This window comes from Amblyraja radiata, chromosome 8, assembly GCF_010909765.2.
Source record: "Amblyraja radiata isolate CabotCenter1 chromosome 8, sAmbRad1.1.pri, whole genome shotgun sequence".
In the NCBI taxonomy this organism is placed as follows: domain Eukaryota; kingdom Metazoa; phylum Chordata; class Chondrichthyes; order Rajiformes; family Rajidae; genus Amblyraja; species Amblyraja radiata.
In genome coordinates this window covers 67,399,870-67,421,530 of record NC_045963.1, presented here as the reverse complement: position 1 = coordinate 67,421,530, position 21,661 = coordinate 67,399,870, and the positions used below count along the sequence as shown (strand labels likewise).

Sequence of the window (21,661 nt, the reverse complement as noted above, 5' to 3'; positions counted from 1 at the left end):
TAAGTCAAGTTGCTCCTCAGGTTCCTGTTAAATCTTTCCCCCCACCCATTATATATAATGCTTTCTGGATGAAACTATGACTGCAGGGTAGCCCATCTACTATTGGACTCAACTCCTTCATGTTCCTACTTGACAACAACCATTACCTCATGAACATGCTCCCCATTAGTTCGATCATTGCCCATTGCAATTATCAGCCTAACAACCAGTGTAAAAAGTGTGTCCTCTGTTAAGTTAATTTGATACCTCCACTCATCCAATGCTAGCTACATTCCCTTCTGCTTCATGAGGTAATGCCCCTGTCCCACTTAGGAAACGTGAACGGAAACCTCTGGAGACTTTGCGCCCCACCCAAGGTTTCCGTGCGGTTCCCGGAGGTTTTTGTCAGTCTCCCTACCTGCTTCCACTACCTGCAACCTCCGGCAACCACCTGCAACCTCCGGGAACCGCACAGAAACCTTGGATGGGGAGCAAAGTCTCCAGAGGTTTCCGTTCAGGTTTCCTAAGTGGGACAGGGGCATTGGGTCCTTCAATTAAGGTCACAAACCCTGAACTACATTGCTACCTTTTGGTGACAAGAGACTGCAGATGCTAGAATTTTGACAAAACAAAAACATTGAATCTAATATAGTTCAGTTTCTCCTGTGTTCCAGCCGACCCAAACTCTCCTCATAGCTCACGTTTCCTAGTCCTTTCAATGCCTTTGTGAAGTGCCACTGCTCCCTTTTCTATTGTGAAATCTCATCTTTCCTGTAGTATAGTGGTCAGGACTGCAGGCAGCAAATACTCCATGTCCTCACCAATGTTGAATAAAGTTCCAGAATAGCCTTCCTGCTTTTATGGTCCACGCCTTGGATAATACTTGAAATAATAATAATAATAATAATAATAATGGATGGGATTTATATAGCGCCTTTCTAATACTCAAGGCTCTTTACATCGCATTATTCATTCACTCCTCAGTCACACTCGGTGGTGGTAAGCTACTTCTGTAGCCACAGCTGCCCTGGGGCAGACTGACGGAAGCGTGGCTGCCAATCTGCGCCTACGGCCTCTCCGACCACCACCAATCACTCACACACATTCACACACAGGCAAATGTGGGTGAAGTGTCTTGCCCAAAGACACAACGACAGTATGCACTCCAAGCGGGATTCGAACCGGCTACCTTCCGGTTGCCAGCCGAACACTTAGCCCATTGTGCCATCTGTCGTCCCAAATAATCCAACACAACGTTCCACCTCTCACTGTTCTGTTCCACTACCTTTAAGGATCTGGAAATATACAATCCAAGATCTCCCTCCACACCATCCAACATACTCCAATTAGGCATTTGGAGTTTCATGGCACCCTGGTGTATCTGAAATTATACGGATCTGATTCAGATTTTATTTTTGTGCATTCCCATTTTGCACCTCCAAGTACATTACTTCACACTTCTGAATTAAACATTTGCCCTTCCTTGTCCAACTGAGCAGGCTATCTGTGGCTTCCTGCAGTTCATTTTTCCCCCCACAGGATTAACCGTCTAGAAGATAGTCCCATTCAGTCATACAACACGGTAGCAGGCCCTTCGGTCCAACTCATCTATGCTGACCAAGATGCACGGTCTAAGCTAGTTCCATTTGCCCTTGTTTGGCCCACATCCTTCTAAACCTTTCCTATCCATGTATCTGTCCAGGTGTCTAGGGATGGGATGGGAGAAGTTAAGAGATGGTTAAAATTATATTCAGGGATCAAGCAACCAACACCAAGCCCTTTAGAGCTCGACTGGTAGCATCCATCCACCATTAAACACCACCACAGGCCTCCTGCCACTCTATCAGTTTTGAATCAAAGTTGGCATCCTCCCTTAGCCTCATAAGGGCCTGTCCCACTATATGAGTTTACCCAAGAGCTCTCCCGAGTTTAAAAAAAAAAATCAAACTTGTGGTAAGTACGTAGAATGTACGCAGCGGGTATGTCGGAGCTCGAGGACGTCTCTTAGCGGCTCGTAACGCTAACGGCAAGTACTTGGGAAACGCGGTGCTCGTGAAGTATTTTCAACATTTTGAAAAATGTCCACGAGAGCCCCGAGTACCTACGAGCGGCTATTACCGTGATTCTCCTTGTTCGAATCAGGGGAGAACTCTTGAATCACCTCGTACAGTGGGACAGGCCCTTTACTGCAAAAGATGGGATTTAACACTTGGGACAAACATTGTAGGTAGTTGGAGGTCAATAAATATCAGACTCACGGGCAAACAATGAATCCAATTAGAGTACACTTCAAAATCTGAGAAGCTTAGGGTGGCACAGTGGCGCTGCGGTAGACCTGCTGCTTTAGGGCTGCCGGAGACCCGGGTTCGATCCCGACAACGGGTGCTGTCTGTACGGAGTTTGTACCTTCTCCCTGTAACCACGTGGGTTTTCTCTGGGTGCTCAGATTTCCTCTCACACTCCAAAAACGTACAGGTTTGCAGGTTAATTGGCTTTGGTAAAATTGTAAATTGTCCCTGGTATGTTGGATGGTGTTGGTATACGGGGTGATTGCTGGTCAGTTCGAACTCGGTGGTCCGAAGGGCCTGTTTTCTTGCTGTATTTATAAAGTATTTCAGGCACAACAATAAAGAGCTTCCCTGAAACAGAGGACTAATGGGAGAAGCCATGCTTTTGCAACTATACCGACAGTGCAAGTCAGTCATCATAATGCATGTGCAGCTATAGAGATAAAGACACCCTTGACAGTAACATTACTGCAGAGAGCAGCAGACTACGTGTGAAAGAAGCCCGACAAGAACAGGAAGTACACTACAGGGCATTAAAGCCATGCTGATTTCATACATCCATTATCTAGGCTTGAGATGTTTTTGGGTCACAATTGAAAGTCTATCCAGAGTGATCACACCAACATCTCGGATTCTGCAGACCTTTAGAGTCCACTAAATCAGGTGCCATTTTGTCCAATCATAGACAAGTTCAGAAACAGTCTCGTGTTCTTTGCAATCCAGCATCTGCAGTCCCTGGTTTATCCCATTCCTTCCTATCTGCCAGAGTCTCTTCAGCCACCTACCACCTACCCGAGCATCCACACCACCACCTATGCCTCTCACCCCACCAACCAAACACCCTACCACTTACTCTGCCAACAACCTCCCTTACCCGGTCTCCTGGGTAAACAAAAATGCTGGAGAAACTCAGCGGGTGCAGCAGCATCTATGGAGCGAAGGAGATAGGCAACGTTTCGGGCCGAAACCCTTCTTCAGACTCTTTACCCTGTCTCCTCCTCTCCACTCTCGCCCCCCTCCCCCCCTTCCTCTTCTCCCACCCTCACTCCACTTCCTCTGCAGTGCCTGCATGTTTGCTTTACTAAGACTGAAACATTGCACACACCATCTGAAATTTTAAAAATCACTGTCACAGTAGGAAAGTGCTTTCAAACCTGACGGAGCTGTAATCCTTGCTCACCTCCCGGGGCTGTGACTAGCCGCTTTTCTGCCGAGCTCTGCAACGGACAACACACTGCAGCAGCTTGACTCATCACAAGGCTCTCTTCAGGAGCACATACACTCTCCGCACCAGCCTCCGCTCCCAGCTCTGAGCTGGCGCTGCATTGCAGTTTTTATCCAGCATCATCGCCACTGTTAAACTGTGCCCAGAGCTCGCTGATGCCACACTATCAAGGTCACGCAATAGATTAGGGAAGTGGCAACAGAAGACTGTTTACTTTGAGCTCTGTGATCCCTGTACTGACACTTTATCACGGGGGTTTAATAACGGGCGGAAGGACAATTTCAAAGCACAAGTACTTCATGTAGAAACAAAGAACTGCAGATGCTGGTTAATACACAAAAGGACAGAAAGTTCTGTAATCTCAGGTCAGACAGCATCTCTTGAGAACATGGATAGGTGACATTTAAAGAAAGGTCTCGACCCGAAATGTTACCTCTCCATGTTCTCCAGAGATGCTGCCTGACCTGCTGAATTAATGCAGTACTTTGTCTCCTTTTGTGATGTTCAAAAGTACTTGATCCCCAGCTAGATTCCTTCAGCTTCAAAACAATTCCACTGCCCACTTTTCTTGTCAAATTTTCACCTAAATAATGCCCGTCCCACTTAGGAAACCTGAACGGAAACCTCTGGAGACTTTGTGCCCCACCCAAGGTTTCCGTGCGGTTCCCGGAGGTTGCAGATGGTTGCCGGAGTTTGCAGGTAGTGGAAGCAGGTGGGGAGACTGAGAAAAACCTCCGGGAACCGTACGGAAACCTTGGGTGGGGCGCAAAGTCTCCAGAGGTTTCCGTTCAGGTTTCCTAAGTGGGACAGGGGCAGAACAGTCATTGTTAATCTCACACAGGGGCACCGAGCTCCAGGTGGTTTCAAAACCAAAACCCCCCTAATCCCTCATGGCAGCTTTCTTCTGGTTCAGTTGACTAACAAGCAAATATAATGCAGAATAAAGTTCCACTATACCTCAGAAGACTAACGGTGATAAGCTTGCACAATAAGATTTGAAGAAGCATCATCAAAACGAGGTGTGGGTGGGGATCGGATGGAGATCAAGGAGAGAATAATAATAATAATATATTTTATTGTCATTGCACATCAGTGCAACGAGATTTGGTATGCAGCTTCCAACCAATGTCAAAAAAATAAATAAACTGTCCGACGTGACCATCTGAGGGAGACAGTCCAGGTGGGATGGGGGGCACTCAGCAGGGCCGGTTCAGAGCCGCTATAGCTCTGGGAATATAGGCTATCTGGCTATAGCTCCGGAGAAAGCTGAATGGATACAAAATTGGCTCCAAGGTATGGAAGCAAAGGGTGATGGTGGAAGGTTGCTTCTCGGACTGGAGGCCCATGACTAGTGGTGTGCCTCAGGGTTCGGTGCTAGGCCCATCACTGTTTGTCATCTACTTCAATGATTTGGATGAGAACATACAGGGCATGATTAGCAACTTTGTTGATGATACAGAAGTGAGTGGTTTTGCAGAAAGTGATAACAGCAGGATCTGGATCGATTGGCCAGGTGGACAGCGGAATGGTTGATGGAATTTAATACAGAAAAATGTGAGGTGTTGCATTTTGGGAAGTCGAACAAGGGCAGGACCTACACAGTGAATGGTAGGCCTCTGTGTAGTGTTGTAGAGCAGAAGGATCTAGGAGTGCAGGTGCATAGTTCCTTGAAGGTCGAGTTGCAGGTAGATAAGGTGGTCAAAAAAGCTTTTGGCACATTGGCCTTCATCAGTCAGATTATTGAGTATAGAAGTTGGGAGGTCATGTTGCAGTTGTATAATATGTTGGTGAGACCACACTTAGAATATTGTGTTCTGTTCTGGGCACCATGTTATAGGAAAGGTATTGTCAAGCTTGAAAGGGTTCAGAAAAGATTTACGAGGATGTTGCCAGAACTAGAGGGTGTGAACTATAGGGAGAGGTTGAGTAGGCTGGGTCTCTATTCCTTGGAGCGCAGGAGGATGAGGGGTGATCTTATAGAGGTATACAAAATCATGAGAGGAATAGATCAGGTAGATGCACAGAGTCTGTTGCCCAGAGTAGGGGAATCAAGCACCAGAGAACATAGGCTCAAGGTGAAGGGCAAAAGATTTAATAGGAATCCGAGGGTTAACTTTTTCACACAATGGGTGGTGGGTGTATGGGAGCTGCCAGAGGAGGTAGTTGAGGCTGGGACTATCCCATCGTTTAAGAAACAGTTAGACAGGTACATGGATAGTGCAGGTTTAGAATGATATAGACCAAGTGCAGGCAGGTGGGACTAGTGTAGTTGGGACAATGTTGGCTGGCGTGGGCGAGTTGACCTATGAGTCTAGGTGGGGTTTAAGATTTGCAACCACCATTATAGTTAGTTGAAGATCAATAAATACCACTCATGGGCAAACACTTAAAATGCAGTCTGAAGGAGGGTCTCGAGCCAAAACATCACCTGTTCCTTCTCTCCAGAAATGCTGCCTGTTCTGCTGAGTTACTCCACCTTTGTGTCCATCCTCGGTGTAAATCAGCTTCTGCAGTAACTTCCTACACTTAAAATGCCTGCCGCAGCTTAAATTATCCAAAGTACAGCATACCCAACTTTAAAGTGATTTGCAGAATGAAATCCTTCAGCCCTACATCTTAAACTCCCGACCCCCGTATTAAGGTGACAGCAGAGAGGTAGATTGGAGGAGCACCAGTAGTAGGCTGTCCTTGCCAACCTCAACTAAACTCGCAGCCCTGAACATTATCCAAATTGCTGCTTGACAGGAGGATAGATGAAATGTGGGCAAACTGACAAGTACTGGCCAGGCATTCAGAGGGAACTCCCTGGCTCGGCAACAGTGTCATGGGATATGCCAGCACTGGAGGGCCAGGTGGATCTCAGCTTAACATTAAAGTGCAGCACCCTCTACACTTGTGCAACAATCTGCCTCAGGCGCTGGTCTCTCCACAAGACCACAACGCAAAACGTTACTGCACAAAGTCAGGCATTATGGATGGATTCTTCACCCTACCTAACCTTGGTCTCAGTGAATGGCACAGTAGGCAGAGCTGCTACCTCAGTCATTTCTTCAGCAAGAGCTAATATTTCCATTGTCTTTGATAGATTCTTGATTAGTATAGGTGTCAGGGGTTATGGGGAGACGTCAGGGGAATGGGGTTGAGAAGGAAAGACAGATTAGCCATGATTGAATGGCAGAGTAGACTTGATGGGCCGAATGGCCTAATTCTGCTCCTAGAACTTATACACCTGATGTCTTCAGTCTGGAAGATGATTTCAACTAACTTTTCTCAACATTGAAGCTTTAATAGGCACTGAAGTCTTACCCAGTATTGTATTTATACCACAGAATGTAAGGATAATGCTCATCACCTCATCAGGCTTTAGGACCTACATGCTCTGCATTGTTTCTTATTAACCGCAGAACAATACCAGCTGATAGAACTGCTGCCTCACAGTGCCAGAGACCCGGGTTCCATTCCTGACCTTGGGTGATATCTGTGTGGAGTTTGCATGTTCTCTGTAACCACATGCGTTTCCTCCAGGTGCTCCGGTTTCAGACCACATACCAAAGACGTGCAGGTTTGCAGGTTAGATTACATAGATAGAAAATAGGTGCAGGAGGAGGCCATTTGGCCCTTCGAGCCAGCACCGCCATTCATTGTGATCATGTTAATCGACCTCTGTGAACTGTCCAGAGTGCGTAGGAAACGGATGCGAAAGTGGGATAACAAAACTGGTGTAAATGAGTGATCAACGGCTGGCTGGTTTGGACTTGGTGGGCCGAAAGGCCAGTTTCCTTGCTGTATCATTCAATCAATTCAAATCAATTTCCCCCACCCGTCCCCAACATCTCAAAAAGATAAAATACAGCTTCATTAGCTAGCTGCAAAATCCCGGCCTAATATTAATTCACAGCCAGTGATGGGCTAACAAAAGGTTAAAGTGCTTTAATGATAAACCACACATTTTACGGGAGAGAGTGTGGCAGGTTCGATGTGCTAGCTCTCAACCGCAGCAGAAGAAATGCAAATGAAAGCCAAACGCAGCACCCAGCTGTGAAATTGATTGCCACTCTGAGGAAGAGTGAAATGCGCTGTTTGCAGAGCTTTTATCCTCTTACACTAATGTTTTATTTAAAAAACAGAGCATAGGGCAGCATCACTTTCACTGCAGCTCAAGTGAACAACATCAGCTGCCCCTCCACAGGGAGTCCTCGCCACACATCACACCCAGCAGCGCAACATCCAGGCTTCATTCAGTCCAATACAATGGTGGGCCTCCCAAACCACCAGACACAAGTTTTAGTTTAGAGATATAGCGCAGAAACAGGCCTTTCGGCCCACCAAGGTCGCGCCGACCAGCGATCAACCTGAACATTGACATTATCCTACACACTAGCGACAATTTACAATTTTTCCTAAGCCTGTACGTTTCTGGGATGTGGGAGGAAACCGGAGCACCCGGAGAAAACCCACATGGTCATGGGGAGAACGAACAAACACCACCCGTGGTCAGGATCGAACCACGGGTCTCTGGCGCTGCAAGGCAGCAACTCTGCCGCTGGGCCACTGTGCCGCCAAGGTGAGAGACAAAGTGCTGGAGTAACTCAGCGGGTCGGGCAACATGTCTGGAGCACATGGAGAGCTAGGTTTAATGGTGGGTCCTGGCCCAAATCGGCATGCTGCCTGACCCGCTGAGCTACTCCAGCACTTTGTGGCCCTTTGTTTTGGCCGAAACAACATAGGTAGAACAACTCTGATAGAAGGGAGTACAACACAGAGCTGGAGGATACCATCATCTGTTTAAAAACCCTTCAGCCCACTGCAAGATCTGCCACAAGGCTGCTCACTCATATGATAGATTAACACCCAAACAAGTAAATTGGACCAAAGAGAAAAAAAAAAACATCGTGTGACTGACAAGGACAAACGATTCATTCTTGACTAAATATCAATTGTATCAAGACCTTGTTACAGTCCATGATTATTTCTGTGCAACACATTTAATGGTGAGCCCACCGCTCCTTTGTCTTCACCCATCTAAGATTAACATTCCTTCCCTACCCTGCAATCCAGAAACAAATTCCAGGGCCTCCCGGCCTCAAGCCATGTTTCTTCTGCCTATTGCTAATCCCTTGCATCTTTGTCCTCGACGCACTCAAAACTACTTCCAGCTGTCACACTGTTCATGTACCCATACCTACCAGCAAACCTCCTTTCACTTGGATAGGGCTTAGTGAACGTCAAACTTGCCTGAAGGTCTATCACCAGTGGTGGGTGTTCAGTGCTGGGACCTCTGTTGTTGGAGAGGTCAAATACAATGAGAAAGAGTACAGGTATGCCCCTGTCCCACTTAGGAAACCTGATTGGAAACCTCTGGAGACCTTGGGTGGGGCACAAAGTCTCCAGAGGTTTCCAATCAGGTTTCCTCAGTGGGACAGGGGCATTAAGGGAAGGACCCTTAACAGTGTGCATGCACAGAGAGATCTTGGGGTCCAAGTCCATAGCTCCCCGAAAGTGACAAAAGTGGGAATAATGGTAAAGGTTGATCAGAACAAGACTCAGTTATATAGTACATGCTGAAGCATCATAAAACCTGGTTAGGCTGCATTGGGAGTAGTGTGCGCAGTTCTGACCGCCCCGTTACAGGATGGATGTGAAGGCTTTGGAGAGGCTGCAGAAGTAGTTTACCAGATAGCTGCGTGGGTTTGAGAGTATTGGCCATGAGTTTACACAAACCTGGATCGTTTTTTCTGCATTATCAGACGTTGAGGGGAGATCTGAGAAAAGTTTATAAAATGATGAGAGGCATAGATATGGTAGGTAGTCACAACCTCTAATCCAGGGAGGAAATGTCAAAGTCAAAGAAGGCTTTTTTTTTTTTTTTTTTAAACACAACAGTGGCAGGTCCCTGCAAAGTGTTGCTAGTGATGGAAGCAGATATGATAATGTTTAAGAGGCTCTGATGTTTAACAGCGTGCATGAATATGCAGGGGAGGGTGCAAAATGGATCAAGCGCAGGCAGAAGGTATTAATTTAATTTGGATCGTGCTAATAAAAAAAAAACTGAAATGCTTAGAAATTTCTTCACTCAGAGGGTAATGAATCTCTGGAATTACCTGCCCGCAGGTTGATTGTGGCCAGACCATTAAATACATTTAATGCGGTGAGAGCAAATATTGAAAGATCACGGAGATTAAGGTTATGGGGAAGTGCCATAGAAGTAGCAGTCCGTGGGGCCAGTGACCAACTCCTTTTTTTTTTTTTTTTTGCGACATCAACCATCCTTTTGCCCACATTAGTGCTGCTTTTAAATTTGATTATATTCTGTAATTAGCAATATTTCCCCAAGTCCCTAAAACTCAAAGACCACATGTACTTCACCCTGTGGCTAAGTGTTCATGTCTGCACCATCGCAGTGATTAAATACGGGATCTTCAGCCGGCAAGCAGTAGGAGTCGTGCAGCAGTAGATGGCGATATTGAACAGAGAACCAGAGCCATCTTCCGATTAAAGACGCCTTTGATGAGCAAAGTGCGCCTCTGATATCACAGACAGAACAAAACCATCCAAGGTCAGTAAACCCACCCCGTTAGAACAAATCTCATCTCTGGCATAAGATCCTGAAAAATGCATGAAATAAGCGTTTGGAAATAAATTAGATTGGCACAGTGACACAGCGGTAGAGTTGCCACCTCACAGCACCAGAGACCCAGGTTCGATCCTGACTGTGGGTGCTGTCTGTACGTAGTTTTTACGTTCTCTCTGTGACCGCGTGCGTTTCCTCTGGGTGCTCCGGTTTCCTCCCACATTCCAAAGACGTGCATGTTTGTCGGTTAATTGGCTTCTGTAAATCGTTCCTGGTGTGTAAGTTAGACCAGTGTATGGGTGATCGCGGGTCGGCGCGGACTCCGTGGCCCGGAGGGTCTGTTTCCACGCTGCATCTCTAAACTAAGCAGCAGTGGAAGCACTGACAATTGTGAGCAGGAGAGAGAGAAAAGATTATGACGGATCTTAGGTTTTCTTCACAAGGGGGAAGAGCAACACAAGAGTACAATTCATTTGGCCCATCATCAGGAGATTTCCAATCAGCTTTCTAATCAGTTCAATTCTCCTGTCCACTCTCCTTTCACCACTAGCCGACCCAATTTATTTCCCATGTGCACAGCACACTGCCCTCAAGTTAATAAATCTGCTTCCATCATCTTCTCTGGCAATCCAATCAACATCACAAAACATCCAGTGGGAAAATGTCAAACTTCCCCTCCGAATCCCTGCTGGATTTTTTGTCAACCATTTTAGTTTGAGCATCTGTGGGTTCAAACCTGAAATGTCATCCATCGGTCTGAAGGTTTGACCAGAAACAACACCTATGCATGCTCTCCAGAGATGCTGCCTGACCAGCTGAGTTACTCCAGCATTTTTTTTTGTCTGAAGAAGGGTTTCAGCCCGAAACGTTGCCTATCTCCTTCGCTCCATAGATGCTGTTGCACCCGCTGAGTTTCTCCAGCATATTTGTGTATTTTTTTTTTCTAAACCAGCACCAACAGTTCCTTGTGTCTCCATCACAACTTAACCTGCCATTCCGCCAGCATTTTGCTCAAGATTCCAGCACATGCAGTTTCATGTCTCTCCATCTTAAATTGGTCATCTTGTTATACAGACCATCCTGTCAATAGTAATATCTTCTCCTCGTCCACTAAAACCTATCAGTTCGGGGCAAGTCCATTCATTCTTCCCTCAGTCCTCGCTGCCCTCAAACACAATCAGGGCGGCGCAGTGATGAGGAAACTGTAGCACCCGGAGAATACCCACACGGTCACAGGGAGGACGTACAAACTCTCTACAGACAGCGCCCGTAGTCAGGATAGAATCTGGGTCTCTGGTGCTATAAGGCAGCAACTCTACCGCTGCATTGACCACAGCTGATTACAACTTGGCAGCCAAAAGCTAATGGCTAATAATAAAATGCAAAATATTCCACAGCAATCAAACGGAGGTCGGGATGGAACAGGCTTTAAGAGTTGGACTATATTGGCACAATGGGAATCTGTCGGGGGGGAACAGCAGGGAAATTTGCTTAAAAGCTTGGCTGAAAAGCAGGTCATTACACCACAATCTTTTTCCAATTAGTGTATAATAGGTCTTCTTTATGTTTGCACATGAAATGGCATCTTTACTAGGGTCAAAGATCGACACCATTAACAGGGCGGGGACAAAAAAAAATTACAAGGTTATAAATGATGCAAGCTTTTGAAACAAATTCATAGACAAAATTGGAGAATTCTCAGTCCTATAAAATGTCCATGCAATTGAAATGGAATTTAACTTAATCATCGTAAATCAGTGGTCTTGGTCAAAAGACATCCCGCGCAGTTGTTCAGCCTCTCGATTTACGGCAGCCATCAAGCCAGATCTAATATATGACGTCAAGATTAAATATAGGAAAATTGAACCACAGCATGTAAAGTATTTACACTGGAGATAAAACAAGATCACGGGGAACATTTTAAGAAGGGAAAGGCTGCAAAAGCAGAAAAGGCACATCGTGTCTCAGAAGAGCTGCGGATGAGAACGTTGGGTCTGCAAGAGAGATTGGCAGAGATATTAGACATTACCTCAGCTTCCAGCAAACAGACATACAAAGAACAATGCAAATTAGAGTGCAATGAAGGCAGAGAAAGGGAAGTGCAGAAGAATCCTGGATGGATGACTTGCCAACAGACACTGATGAACCTACAGTGCCCTCCATAATGTTTGGGACAAAGACCCATCATTTATTTGCTTGCCTCTGTACTCCACAATTTGAGATTTGTAATAGAGAAAAAAAAAAGGAAAAAAAAAAATCACATGAGGTTAAAGTGCACATTGTCAGATTTCATTAAAGGCCATTTTTATACATTTTGATTTCATCATGTAGAAATTACACCTGTGTTCATACATAGTCCCCCCATTTCAGGGAACCATAATGTTTGGGACACATGGCTTCACAGGTGTTTGTAATTGTTTAGGTGCGTTTAATTGCCTCCTTAATGCAGGTATAAGAGAGTTCTCAGCACCCAGTCTTTCCTCCAGTCTTTCCATCACCTTTGGACAATTTTATTGCTGTTTATCAACATGAGGACCAAAGTTGTGCCAATGAAAGTCAAAGAAACTATTATGAGACTGAGAAACAAGAATAAAACTGTTAGATACATCTGCCAAACCTTAGGCTTACCAAAATCAACTGTTTGGAACATCATTGAGAAAGAGAGCACTGATGAGCTTACTAATCACAAAGGGACTGCAGGCCAAGGAAGACCTCCACAGCTGATGACAGAAGAATTCTCTCTATAATTCCCAAAATCCCCAAACACCTGTCCGACAGAGGCAACACTGCAAGATGCAAACCACTGGTTAGCCACAAAAATAAGATGGCTAGGTTACAGTTTGCCAAGAAGTATGTAAAAGAGCAACCGCAGTTCTGGAAAAAGGTCTTGTGTACAGATGAGACGAAGATTAACTTATATCAGTGATGGCAAGAGCAAAGTATGGAGGAGAGAAGGAACTGCCCAAGATCCAAAGCATACCACCTCATCTGTGAAACACGGTGGTGGGGGAGATATGGCCTGGGCATGTATGGCTGCTGTAGGTACTGGCTCAATTATCTACTTTGATGATACAACTGCTGATGGTTGTAGCAGAATGAATTCTGAAGTGTATAGACACATCCTATCTGCTCAGGTTCAACCTAATGCCTCATAACTCATTGGCCGGCGGTTCATTCTACAGCAAGACAATGATCCCAAACACACTGCTAAAGCAACAAAGGAGTTTTTCAAAGCTAAAAAATGGTATATTCTTGAGTGGCCAAGTCAATCACCCGATCTGAACCCAATTGAGCATGCCTTTTATATGCTAAAGAGAAAACTGAAGGGGACTAGCCCCCAAAATAAGCATAAGCTAAAGATGGCTGTGACACAGGCCTGGCAGAGCATCACCAGACAAGGCACCCAGCAACTGGTGATGTCCGTGAATCATACTTCAAACAGTCATTGCATGCAAAAGATTTGCAACAAAATACTAAACATGGCTACTTTCATTTACATGACATTGTTGTGTCCCAAACATGATGGTGCCCTGAAATGGGGAGACTATGTATAAACACTGCTGTAATTTCTACATGGTGAAACCAAAATGTATAAAAATGGCCTTTATTAAAATCTGACAAAGTGCACTTTAGCCACATGTGATTTTTTTTCTATTACAAACCTCAAATTATGGAGTCAGTCTCTAGGTTTGCTCTCCAATGGATGTAGTCTAGTGTTAGGAAGTGCCTACTGTTTACAGATTTGAGGACTTGAAATGGAGTGCGAGCTACCATGCAGTGAAGATTGAAGACTTCCATTCACACTGTGCCTTGCACATTGGCACCTCTAACTGCTTTTAACAGTGTCAGCATTGTTTAAACAGTTGAAGGAGCCAATCTGCACACAGCGAGGCTCCATAGAGAACGTGAAGATGATTAGACAAAGTTAGTAGATGTTAGAGTGTTTCCTTCCGAGTGTTTCCTAACCAGAAGCCTTGGATGAATCATGAGATCCGCATTCTTCTGAAAGCAAGTTCCCGGGCATTCAGGTCTGGCGATGCAGAAGTCCAGATACGACCTTGGTAAGGCCATCAAAAAGGCCAAAAGGGATTTCTGCTCTAAACTGGGGGATGAGACGGATGTTCGGCAACTGTGGCGGGGCTTGAATGCCATCACCTCCTACAAGGGGAAATCAGGAGGCAGCTCAAACGACAACGAAGCATCACTCCCTGACAAGCTCAATGCGTTCTACGCACAGTTCGATAGGGAGAACACTGATGTGCCTTCCCGAGCCCCTATTCGCCCTGACAGTGTACAGTCATAGTCACAGAGGCCGACGTCAGAAGATCCTTCCGGGTGGGGGGGGGGGGGGTGAACCGTCGGAAAGCGCCTGGACCTGATGGTATACCCGGCCCCGTTCTAAAACCCAGTGCGGACCAACCGGCCGGAGCTTTTACGGACATTTTCAACCTCTCACTTCTGAGGTCTGAGGTTCTCACCTGCTTTAAGGGGGCATCAATAATACTGATGCCCACGAAGAGCAAGGTGACGTGCCTCAATGACTATCGACCAGCAGGTCAACGGTAGTTGCAATTTCACTGGACCACTTGGACAATAAAAAACACCTTCGTCAGGCTGTTGTTTATAGACTACAGATCAGCGTTTAATATCCCTTCCAAGCTCACAGAACTGGGCCTCTGCGGATCCCTCTGCAATTGGATCCTCGACTTCCTCATCCACAGACCACCGTCTGATTGAATTGGAGGAACCACTCATCCTCAGTAACAATTAGTACGGGAGCACCTCAAGGTTGCATGCTCAACCCCCTGCTGTACTCACTCTATACTCATGACTGCGTAGCCGGTCATAGTGCAAACTCCATCATCAAGTTCGCCGATGACACCACTGTGGTTGGACGAATCACATATGGTGACGAGTCAAGAGTATAGAAGTGAGATCGACTGACTGACCAAATGGTGCCAGCACAACAACCTGGCTCTCAACATCAGTAAGACTAAGGAACTGATTGTGAACTTTAGTTGGGGAAGGATGAGGACCCACAATCCTGTTTATATCAACGGAACGATGGTGGAGAGGGTCAATAACTTGGGCGTGCATATATCAGATCTTTTGTGGACCAGGCACACCGATGCAATTGTAAAGAAGGCACATCAGCGATTCTACTTCCTGAGAAGATTACGGAGATTCGGCATGTCGAAGAGGATTCTCCTAAACTTCTACAGGTGCACGGTAGAGAGCATTCTAACTGGTTGCATCGTGGCCTGGTTCAGCAACTTGAACGTCCAGGAACAAAAAAGTCTACAAAAAGTTGTGACCACTGCCCAGTCCATCACCGGCTTTCACCTCCCCACCGTCGAAGGGATCTATCGTAGTCGCTGCCTCAAATAGGCAGCCAAAATCATCAAGGACCCACACCATCCTGGCCACACACTCATCTCACCATTGCCATCAGGAAGAAGGTGTAGAAGCCTGAAGACTGTAACATCCAGGTTCAGGAACAGCTTCTTCCCCACAGCCATATTAAACACAACGAATAAGCTATGAGCTCTGAACTGTAAAAGACTATATCATTATTTGTTATTTGCACTATATTTGTTATTTATTGAACGTTTTATTTTTTCCCCCCGTTATATGCAGTGTTTACATATTCACATATTCTGTTGTGCTGCACCAAGTAAGAATTTCATTTCCCCGTCTGGGACATATGACAAGACAACACCCTTGTCTTGAGAATGCCAAAGAGATGACCTTGTCAGCATCTGTCCCATTTCAGTGGTAGTATTTGTATTCACACCAGATTCCCTCCTTCCCCCCCAAACTCCAAACAATAGCACGAAACAAACTGAGATGAGAAAAAACGTTTTCACCCAGAGAGTTGTGAATTTGTGGAATTCTCTGCCACAGAAGGCAGCAGAGGCCAATTCACTGGATGAATTTAAAAGAGTTAGATAGAGCTCTCGGAGCTAGGTGAACCAAGGGATGTGGGGAGAGGGCAGGCACGGGTTACTGATTGCGGATGATCAGCCATGATCACAATGAATGGCAGTTCAGGCTCAAAGGGCCAAATGGCCTCCTCCTGCACCTATTTTCTGTGTTTCTATGATACAGCTGTGCAGTGCCAAGGGGGTGCTACATTGTCAGAGGAGTTATTTTTCAGGTGCGACACTGGATCAATGCCTTGTTTGCCTCTTCAGCCTGTCATTAAAATCCTAGCACTATTTAGGAGCAACATGGTGGTTCCATCATGAACGGTCAAATTTGAGACAACTACAAATCATCAAAAAGAACTATTGGCCTGAATTTGCTCTAACAATTCCACAAAGAAGGTGATGGGTGTATGGAATAAGCTGCCGGAGGAGGTAGTTGAGGCGAGTACTATCGCAATGTTTCAGCAGCAATTGGACAGACACGAATGAGGATAGGATAGGTTTAGAGGGATATGGGCCAAACGCAGGCATGTGGGATTAGTGTAGATGGGACATGTTGGTCGCTGCGTGCAAGTTGGGCTGTCTGCCCCTGTCCCACTTAGGAAACCTGAACGGAAACCTCTGTAGACTTTGCGCCCCACCCAAGGTTTTCGCGCGGTTCCCGGAGGTTGCAGGTAGTGGAAGCAGGTAGGGAGACTGACAAAAACCTCCGGGAACTGCACGGAAACCTTGTGTGGGCGCAAAGTCTCCAGAGGTTTCCGTTCAGGTTTCCTAAGTGGGACAGGGGCAGAAGAGTCTGTTTCCACACTGTACGGCCCTGTGGCTCCAATTTGGTGCATGTAAATTTGCACCAGTCATCGTCTGCGAGTGCATAAAGTGAAGGCGTCTGGATGAACAAAAGACTGCATGCTCGGGGGAGACTGCAGCTGATGTGTGGCGTGCCCAGTGCAGTGATGTCTGCAGTTTCAGGTGCTGAGACAGCCGAATAGATCGATGCTGATATCACACTGCGTCGAGACTGTCTTTCAACCAACCAGATCACTTCAGCATTTTACTTCCAGCGAGCGGTTCTCTCTGTGCGCCAGTGTCTGCTGCACATTCCTTTTTCCCCCTGTTTTGTACAACTACCTTCCTAATCTACTAAATATTGGCATGGTTTCTGCTCTCGGGCCTCAGCACAGTCAAGAATTGCCTGCATGATTCGATACACAAACCAGGCAGCAGAAACACAAAAGGGCTGAACCAGCCAATCCCTAAATAACAACTTGCATTCTAACCCCTGAATATGTTGGATCAACGCTAAACTCAGAAGCTGCAGTCTTCTGCTGGAAATGTTAAGAGGATTTCGAACGCAGATACTACCAAGAGCCCACTGAGATTGTGCTGTTAGCAATGCGCCGTTCACTTTGAAAGATTTTGTTTGCAGGGATATTTTACAACGAGGGTATTGATTAATGCCTTAAAACCAACGCGAGGCAGCTGCAGCTAATCACTGAAAATGCAGGGGGAAATCTCTGAGCAAACACACTCGTCCCCGAGCAACAGCTGCAGTCCACTCCCTCCACCCAAGACCGCACTCTGTAAATGACAGGCATTTGCAGGTTTAGGGGACTCGTTCACTCCCTCCACCCAGCGCACATTGTGCTCCCTCCCTGGAGCGCACAGAGCTTTCAGACTGACGACAATAGGTCGGTTCCACAAATTCCTCTGGCGGATTAGAGAATCTGAAAGCCTGACTCAATCTTGTTCTCCCAACTTGAACCCAGCCACATTTTGTAGTCCCCTCGCTGCAGGGATGCTTAGCTCTGCACCAAGAGATATTTCATAAGCGTAGGTTTGTGATATGTTACACTTGGCACAGCGGCAATTCAACTGCTAACTACCCTTAGAATAGACGGGGTTTAAAGTCGAAAGTATAGAGTAAGGGAGGAAGGAGAGAGAGTGTGGAAGGATCAATCAAGGTCACTGAAAACTGCAGCCTCCCCACCTTCCCTTTGTTACCCGACTGGATGAAGGTTGTAGGATTGCACAATGCACGCCCCACCTCGACCTCGAACATGCCACGCCCGCCCTCGATACGGCCACTATTTCTAACGTTAGAAGAAAAGGAGAAATAAAGAGAGAAACTTAGCAAAATGACCTCACATCTCTCTCTCTCACTCCCACCCCCGCAGAATTTATTCTCAGCAAGTACTAAGGATTTATGCCATTCCCAGGAGAAATTAGGGCGCTGTTGATAGATCAATTGGTGAAGAAACGATATATTCCAATGGCACCTCAAATTAAAACACCAGGTCCATCACAAGTTGATATTTGGAATCCTGGAGATTTTCTCCCCCCCCCCCCCCCGCCTAAATAAAACCCAGGTTGTAGTCCCAATACAAACCTGTTACAATACAACCTATTTTTATTCCAGTGCAAATTAAAATAAAGTGACGCTCTAAACCTTTGAGTTTTGAGATTTAATTTTTATAAATCTTAAAGCTCAAACTGCAAGATTTAGAGCATTACTGTGTTTTAATTAGAGCACTGGAGGGAAGATTTATTTAAAATCACTCATTACAACTGAGCACAAGACTGAAACCCCAGGCAAACGGATCAGGCCACACCCTCCCCATTGAATCTCTCTCCACCACAATGCCAAACGCGCACAATTGCTAGAGCGTCTAAGTTTAAATGAAGAAGGGGGAAGAAGAAAAAAAAAGCTCACTCACACAGCTGGGATGAAAAGCGCATCTTACCTGTGGCTGCTAAAGCACCCGGCATTCTGCAAAGCACTGCTCCAGCTGGCGAAGAAATGACGCTTTATATCACACAGGGAGGCTTGAGCGAGAACAGCTGACTGCAGAGAGCACTTGGGTTAAACGCGGTCTGGGTACAGTTCATTAAAAAGCAGTCCGCATGTGCTCCCTCGCTACTCGCAGGCTGGGGCCAAGAGTGAGGCAACCCGAACGCACATTACAACAGTCTCCTGCTATGTGATGGATATTCTCCCCACCAGTCTCCCCCCCTTCCCCCAGCTGACAACTGTCAGGCTGGTTGTTCTGTTGAGAGAAACACCTCAGAGATCGGGGGGTTGGGAGTCGTTTCGGAGAATGAATCGCATTCCTGCGACTCTGGCGAGTGGAGATAAAGGGAGAGTCACACGGTGGGGACCTTCCCAGGTCCAGCAGCCCAATCCCAACACACCAGCTGTTTAAAGTAACAGGCAGCAAATCGCAGCTACCCCCACCCACCTACTTCCAGATAGGGAAACACATTATTGGAATGTTGCTCTCAAGACAATGACTGAGCCAGCAGGTGGGCAAGTTAGAGAGGAACAGGATATTTCACATATTGTCAGCACTTTTTGCTTTCTACCCCTCAAAGTGACATCCACCCAACTATCCCCATCCGCCATGTTCCTGATTCTTGGCTCAGCAGAGAACAAAGCCCCACCCATGTTCATAACCTCTAGGAGCAGAATTAGGCCATTCAGCCCATCAAGTTTACTCCGCCATTCAATCATGGCTGTTCTCTTTCCCTCTCTACCCATTCTTCTGCCTTCACCCCCTTTATAATCTTATATGTTTCTCTAAGATCCCCCTCATCCTTCTAAACTCCAGTGAATACAAGCCTAGTCTTTTCAATCTTTCCTCATATGACAGTCCCGCCATCCCAGGGATCAATCTCGTGAACCTACGCTGCACTGCCTCAATCACAAGGATGTCCTTCCTCAAATTAAGAGATCAAAACTGTACACAATACTCCAGATGTGGTCTCACCAGAGCCCTATACAACTGCAAGGGATATGGAGAGAAGGCAGGCACGGGTTATTGATGGGGGATGGCGGTGCTGGTTCGAAGGGCCGAATGGCCTCACACGCACCTATTTTCTATGTCTATGTTGCTATGTTACCTCACAACCTTACTAATCAATCTCTGCCTTAAAAAATATCTATTGACTTCGCTTTCACAGCCATCTGTTGCAATAAATTCCACAGATTCACCACCCTCTAAAGAAATTCCTCCTTATCTTCTTTTTAAAGGTACACCTTTTATTCCCAGTCTATGGCCTCTGGTCCTAGACTCTCCCACTAGTGGAAACATAATTTCCACATTCACTCCATCCAGGCCTTTCACTAATCCATAAGTCTCAATCAGGTCCCCCCTCATCCTTCTCAAGTCCAGCGAGTACAGGCCCAGTGCCGTTAAACGCTCATCATATGTTAACCCAATCATTCCTGGGATCATAATCATACACCTCCTCTGCACCCTCTCCCACATCAGCATATCCTTCCTCTGATACGAGGCCCAAAACTGCTCACAGTACAAGGGGTCACAGTTTAAGGATAAAGGGGAAATCCATTCGGACCGAAATGAGAAAAACATTTTTCACACAGAGAGTGGTGAATCTCTGGAACTCTCTGCCACAGAAGGTAGTTGAGGCCAGTTCATTGGCTATATTTACGAGGGAGTTAGATGTGGGCCTTGTGGCTAAAGGGATCAGGGGGTATGGAGAGAAGGCAGGTACAGGATACTGAGTTGGATGATCAGCCATGATCATATTGAATGGCGGTGCAGGCTCGAAGGGCCGAATGGCCTACTCCTGCACCTTGTTTCTATGTTTCTAAATGCAGTCTGAACAGTGCCTTATAAAGCCTCAGCAGTATATCCGTGCCATAGACCAATAGGTCTTGGCTCTTCCTATTCTCAAGCCAAGTGTACAGAGGCAGCATGAAGCGATGCGCCCCACATCCCCAGTCTCACATTCAGCCCTGAATGGCAATGGAAGCTGTCATTGCCTCAGCTGTACACTGGATTAAATGTGCCAAGCCCTCAGGTCAGGAGGTTAGCAGCTGCGTTCGATTGTGGACACTGCACGAAGCATACCTCAGCTCTGTGGGAGGGTGTTCACTGGAACAATATCAGGCTTACAAAATGCCTTGCAAAGCTTCCCGAGCTACTCTGGCAGTACCTCCCAAACCACAACAACCCCACCGCCAGGAGCAGGGGCAGATGCTAGAATCTTGAGCAAAAATAAAATGTTGGAGGAACTCAGAGGGTCAGGCAGCATCTGTGGAGGGAAATGGACAGACGATGATTGTCCAAGTTTTGAAGGGTCCCAGTCTGAAACGATATCTGTACATTTCCCTCCACAAATGCTGCCTGACCTGCTGTATTCATCCAGCAGTTTTTTTGTTTGCCTTCTAGCCCCCACACCCCCTTCCCCTCAAGGTCCCCTCAACGTCCCACGCAGAGTCCAGTCTCAGAATACTTTGCCATTCTTTCATCACTGGCCCCAGATCTCTGAAACTCCTACCCCAACCTGTGGGAGTACCTTGACCTTGCACACACTCAAAGCGGCTCATCACCACTCACAGGAAATTAGGGCAGGGTAATAAATGCTGCCCTGGAGAGCAACATCCAGATCCTAAAAGTGAATTCCTTAAGTTGGGCTGAAGGGCCTGTTTCCATCCTGTACGATTCCAAAGGTTAAATAAAGGCAAATAGTATAGGCTAGGATCATAGAGTAATACAGCATAGAAACAGGCCCTTCTGCTCTACTGTTCCATGATGCCAGCCAAGATGCCCCATCTGAGCTAGTCCTACTTGCTCCTCTTTGGTCCATATCGCTCTAAATGTTTCCTATCCATGTACTGTCAATTGTCTTTTAAATGCTGTTAAGAGTA

The 21,661-nt window shown here is 46.3% G+C and overlaps 1 protein-coding gene across 3 annotated transcripts in view; it reads right to left on the bottom strand.

Moving 5' to 3' along the window:
• akap12 (A-kinase anchoring protein 12) overlaps positions 1 to 21,661 on the bottom strand; it is a 102,791-nt gene that overhangs the window by 12,602 nt on the left and 68,528 nt on the right. Inside the window, exon 1 of one of the 3 annotated variants that reach the window (XM_033026144.1) lies at positions 18,732 to 19,100. The exons of the other annotated variants lie outside the window; for them this stretch is intronic. Within the exon in view, the coding sequence (XP_032882035.1) occupies positions 18,732 to 18,756 (25 nt within the window). The 5' untranslated portion in view covers positions 18,757 to 19,100. Of the gene's footprint in view, positions 1 to 18,731; positions 19,101 to 21,661 lie in introns of those variants that run through there. 3 annotated transcript variants of the gene reach the window in all.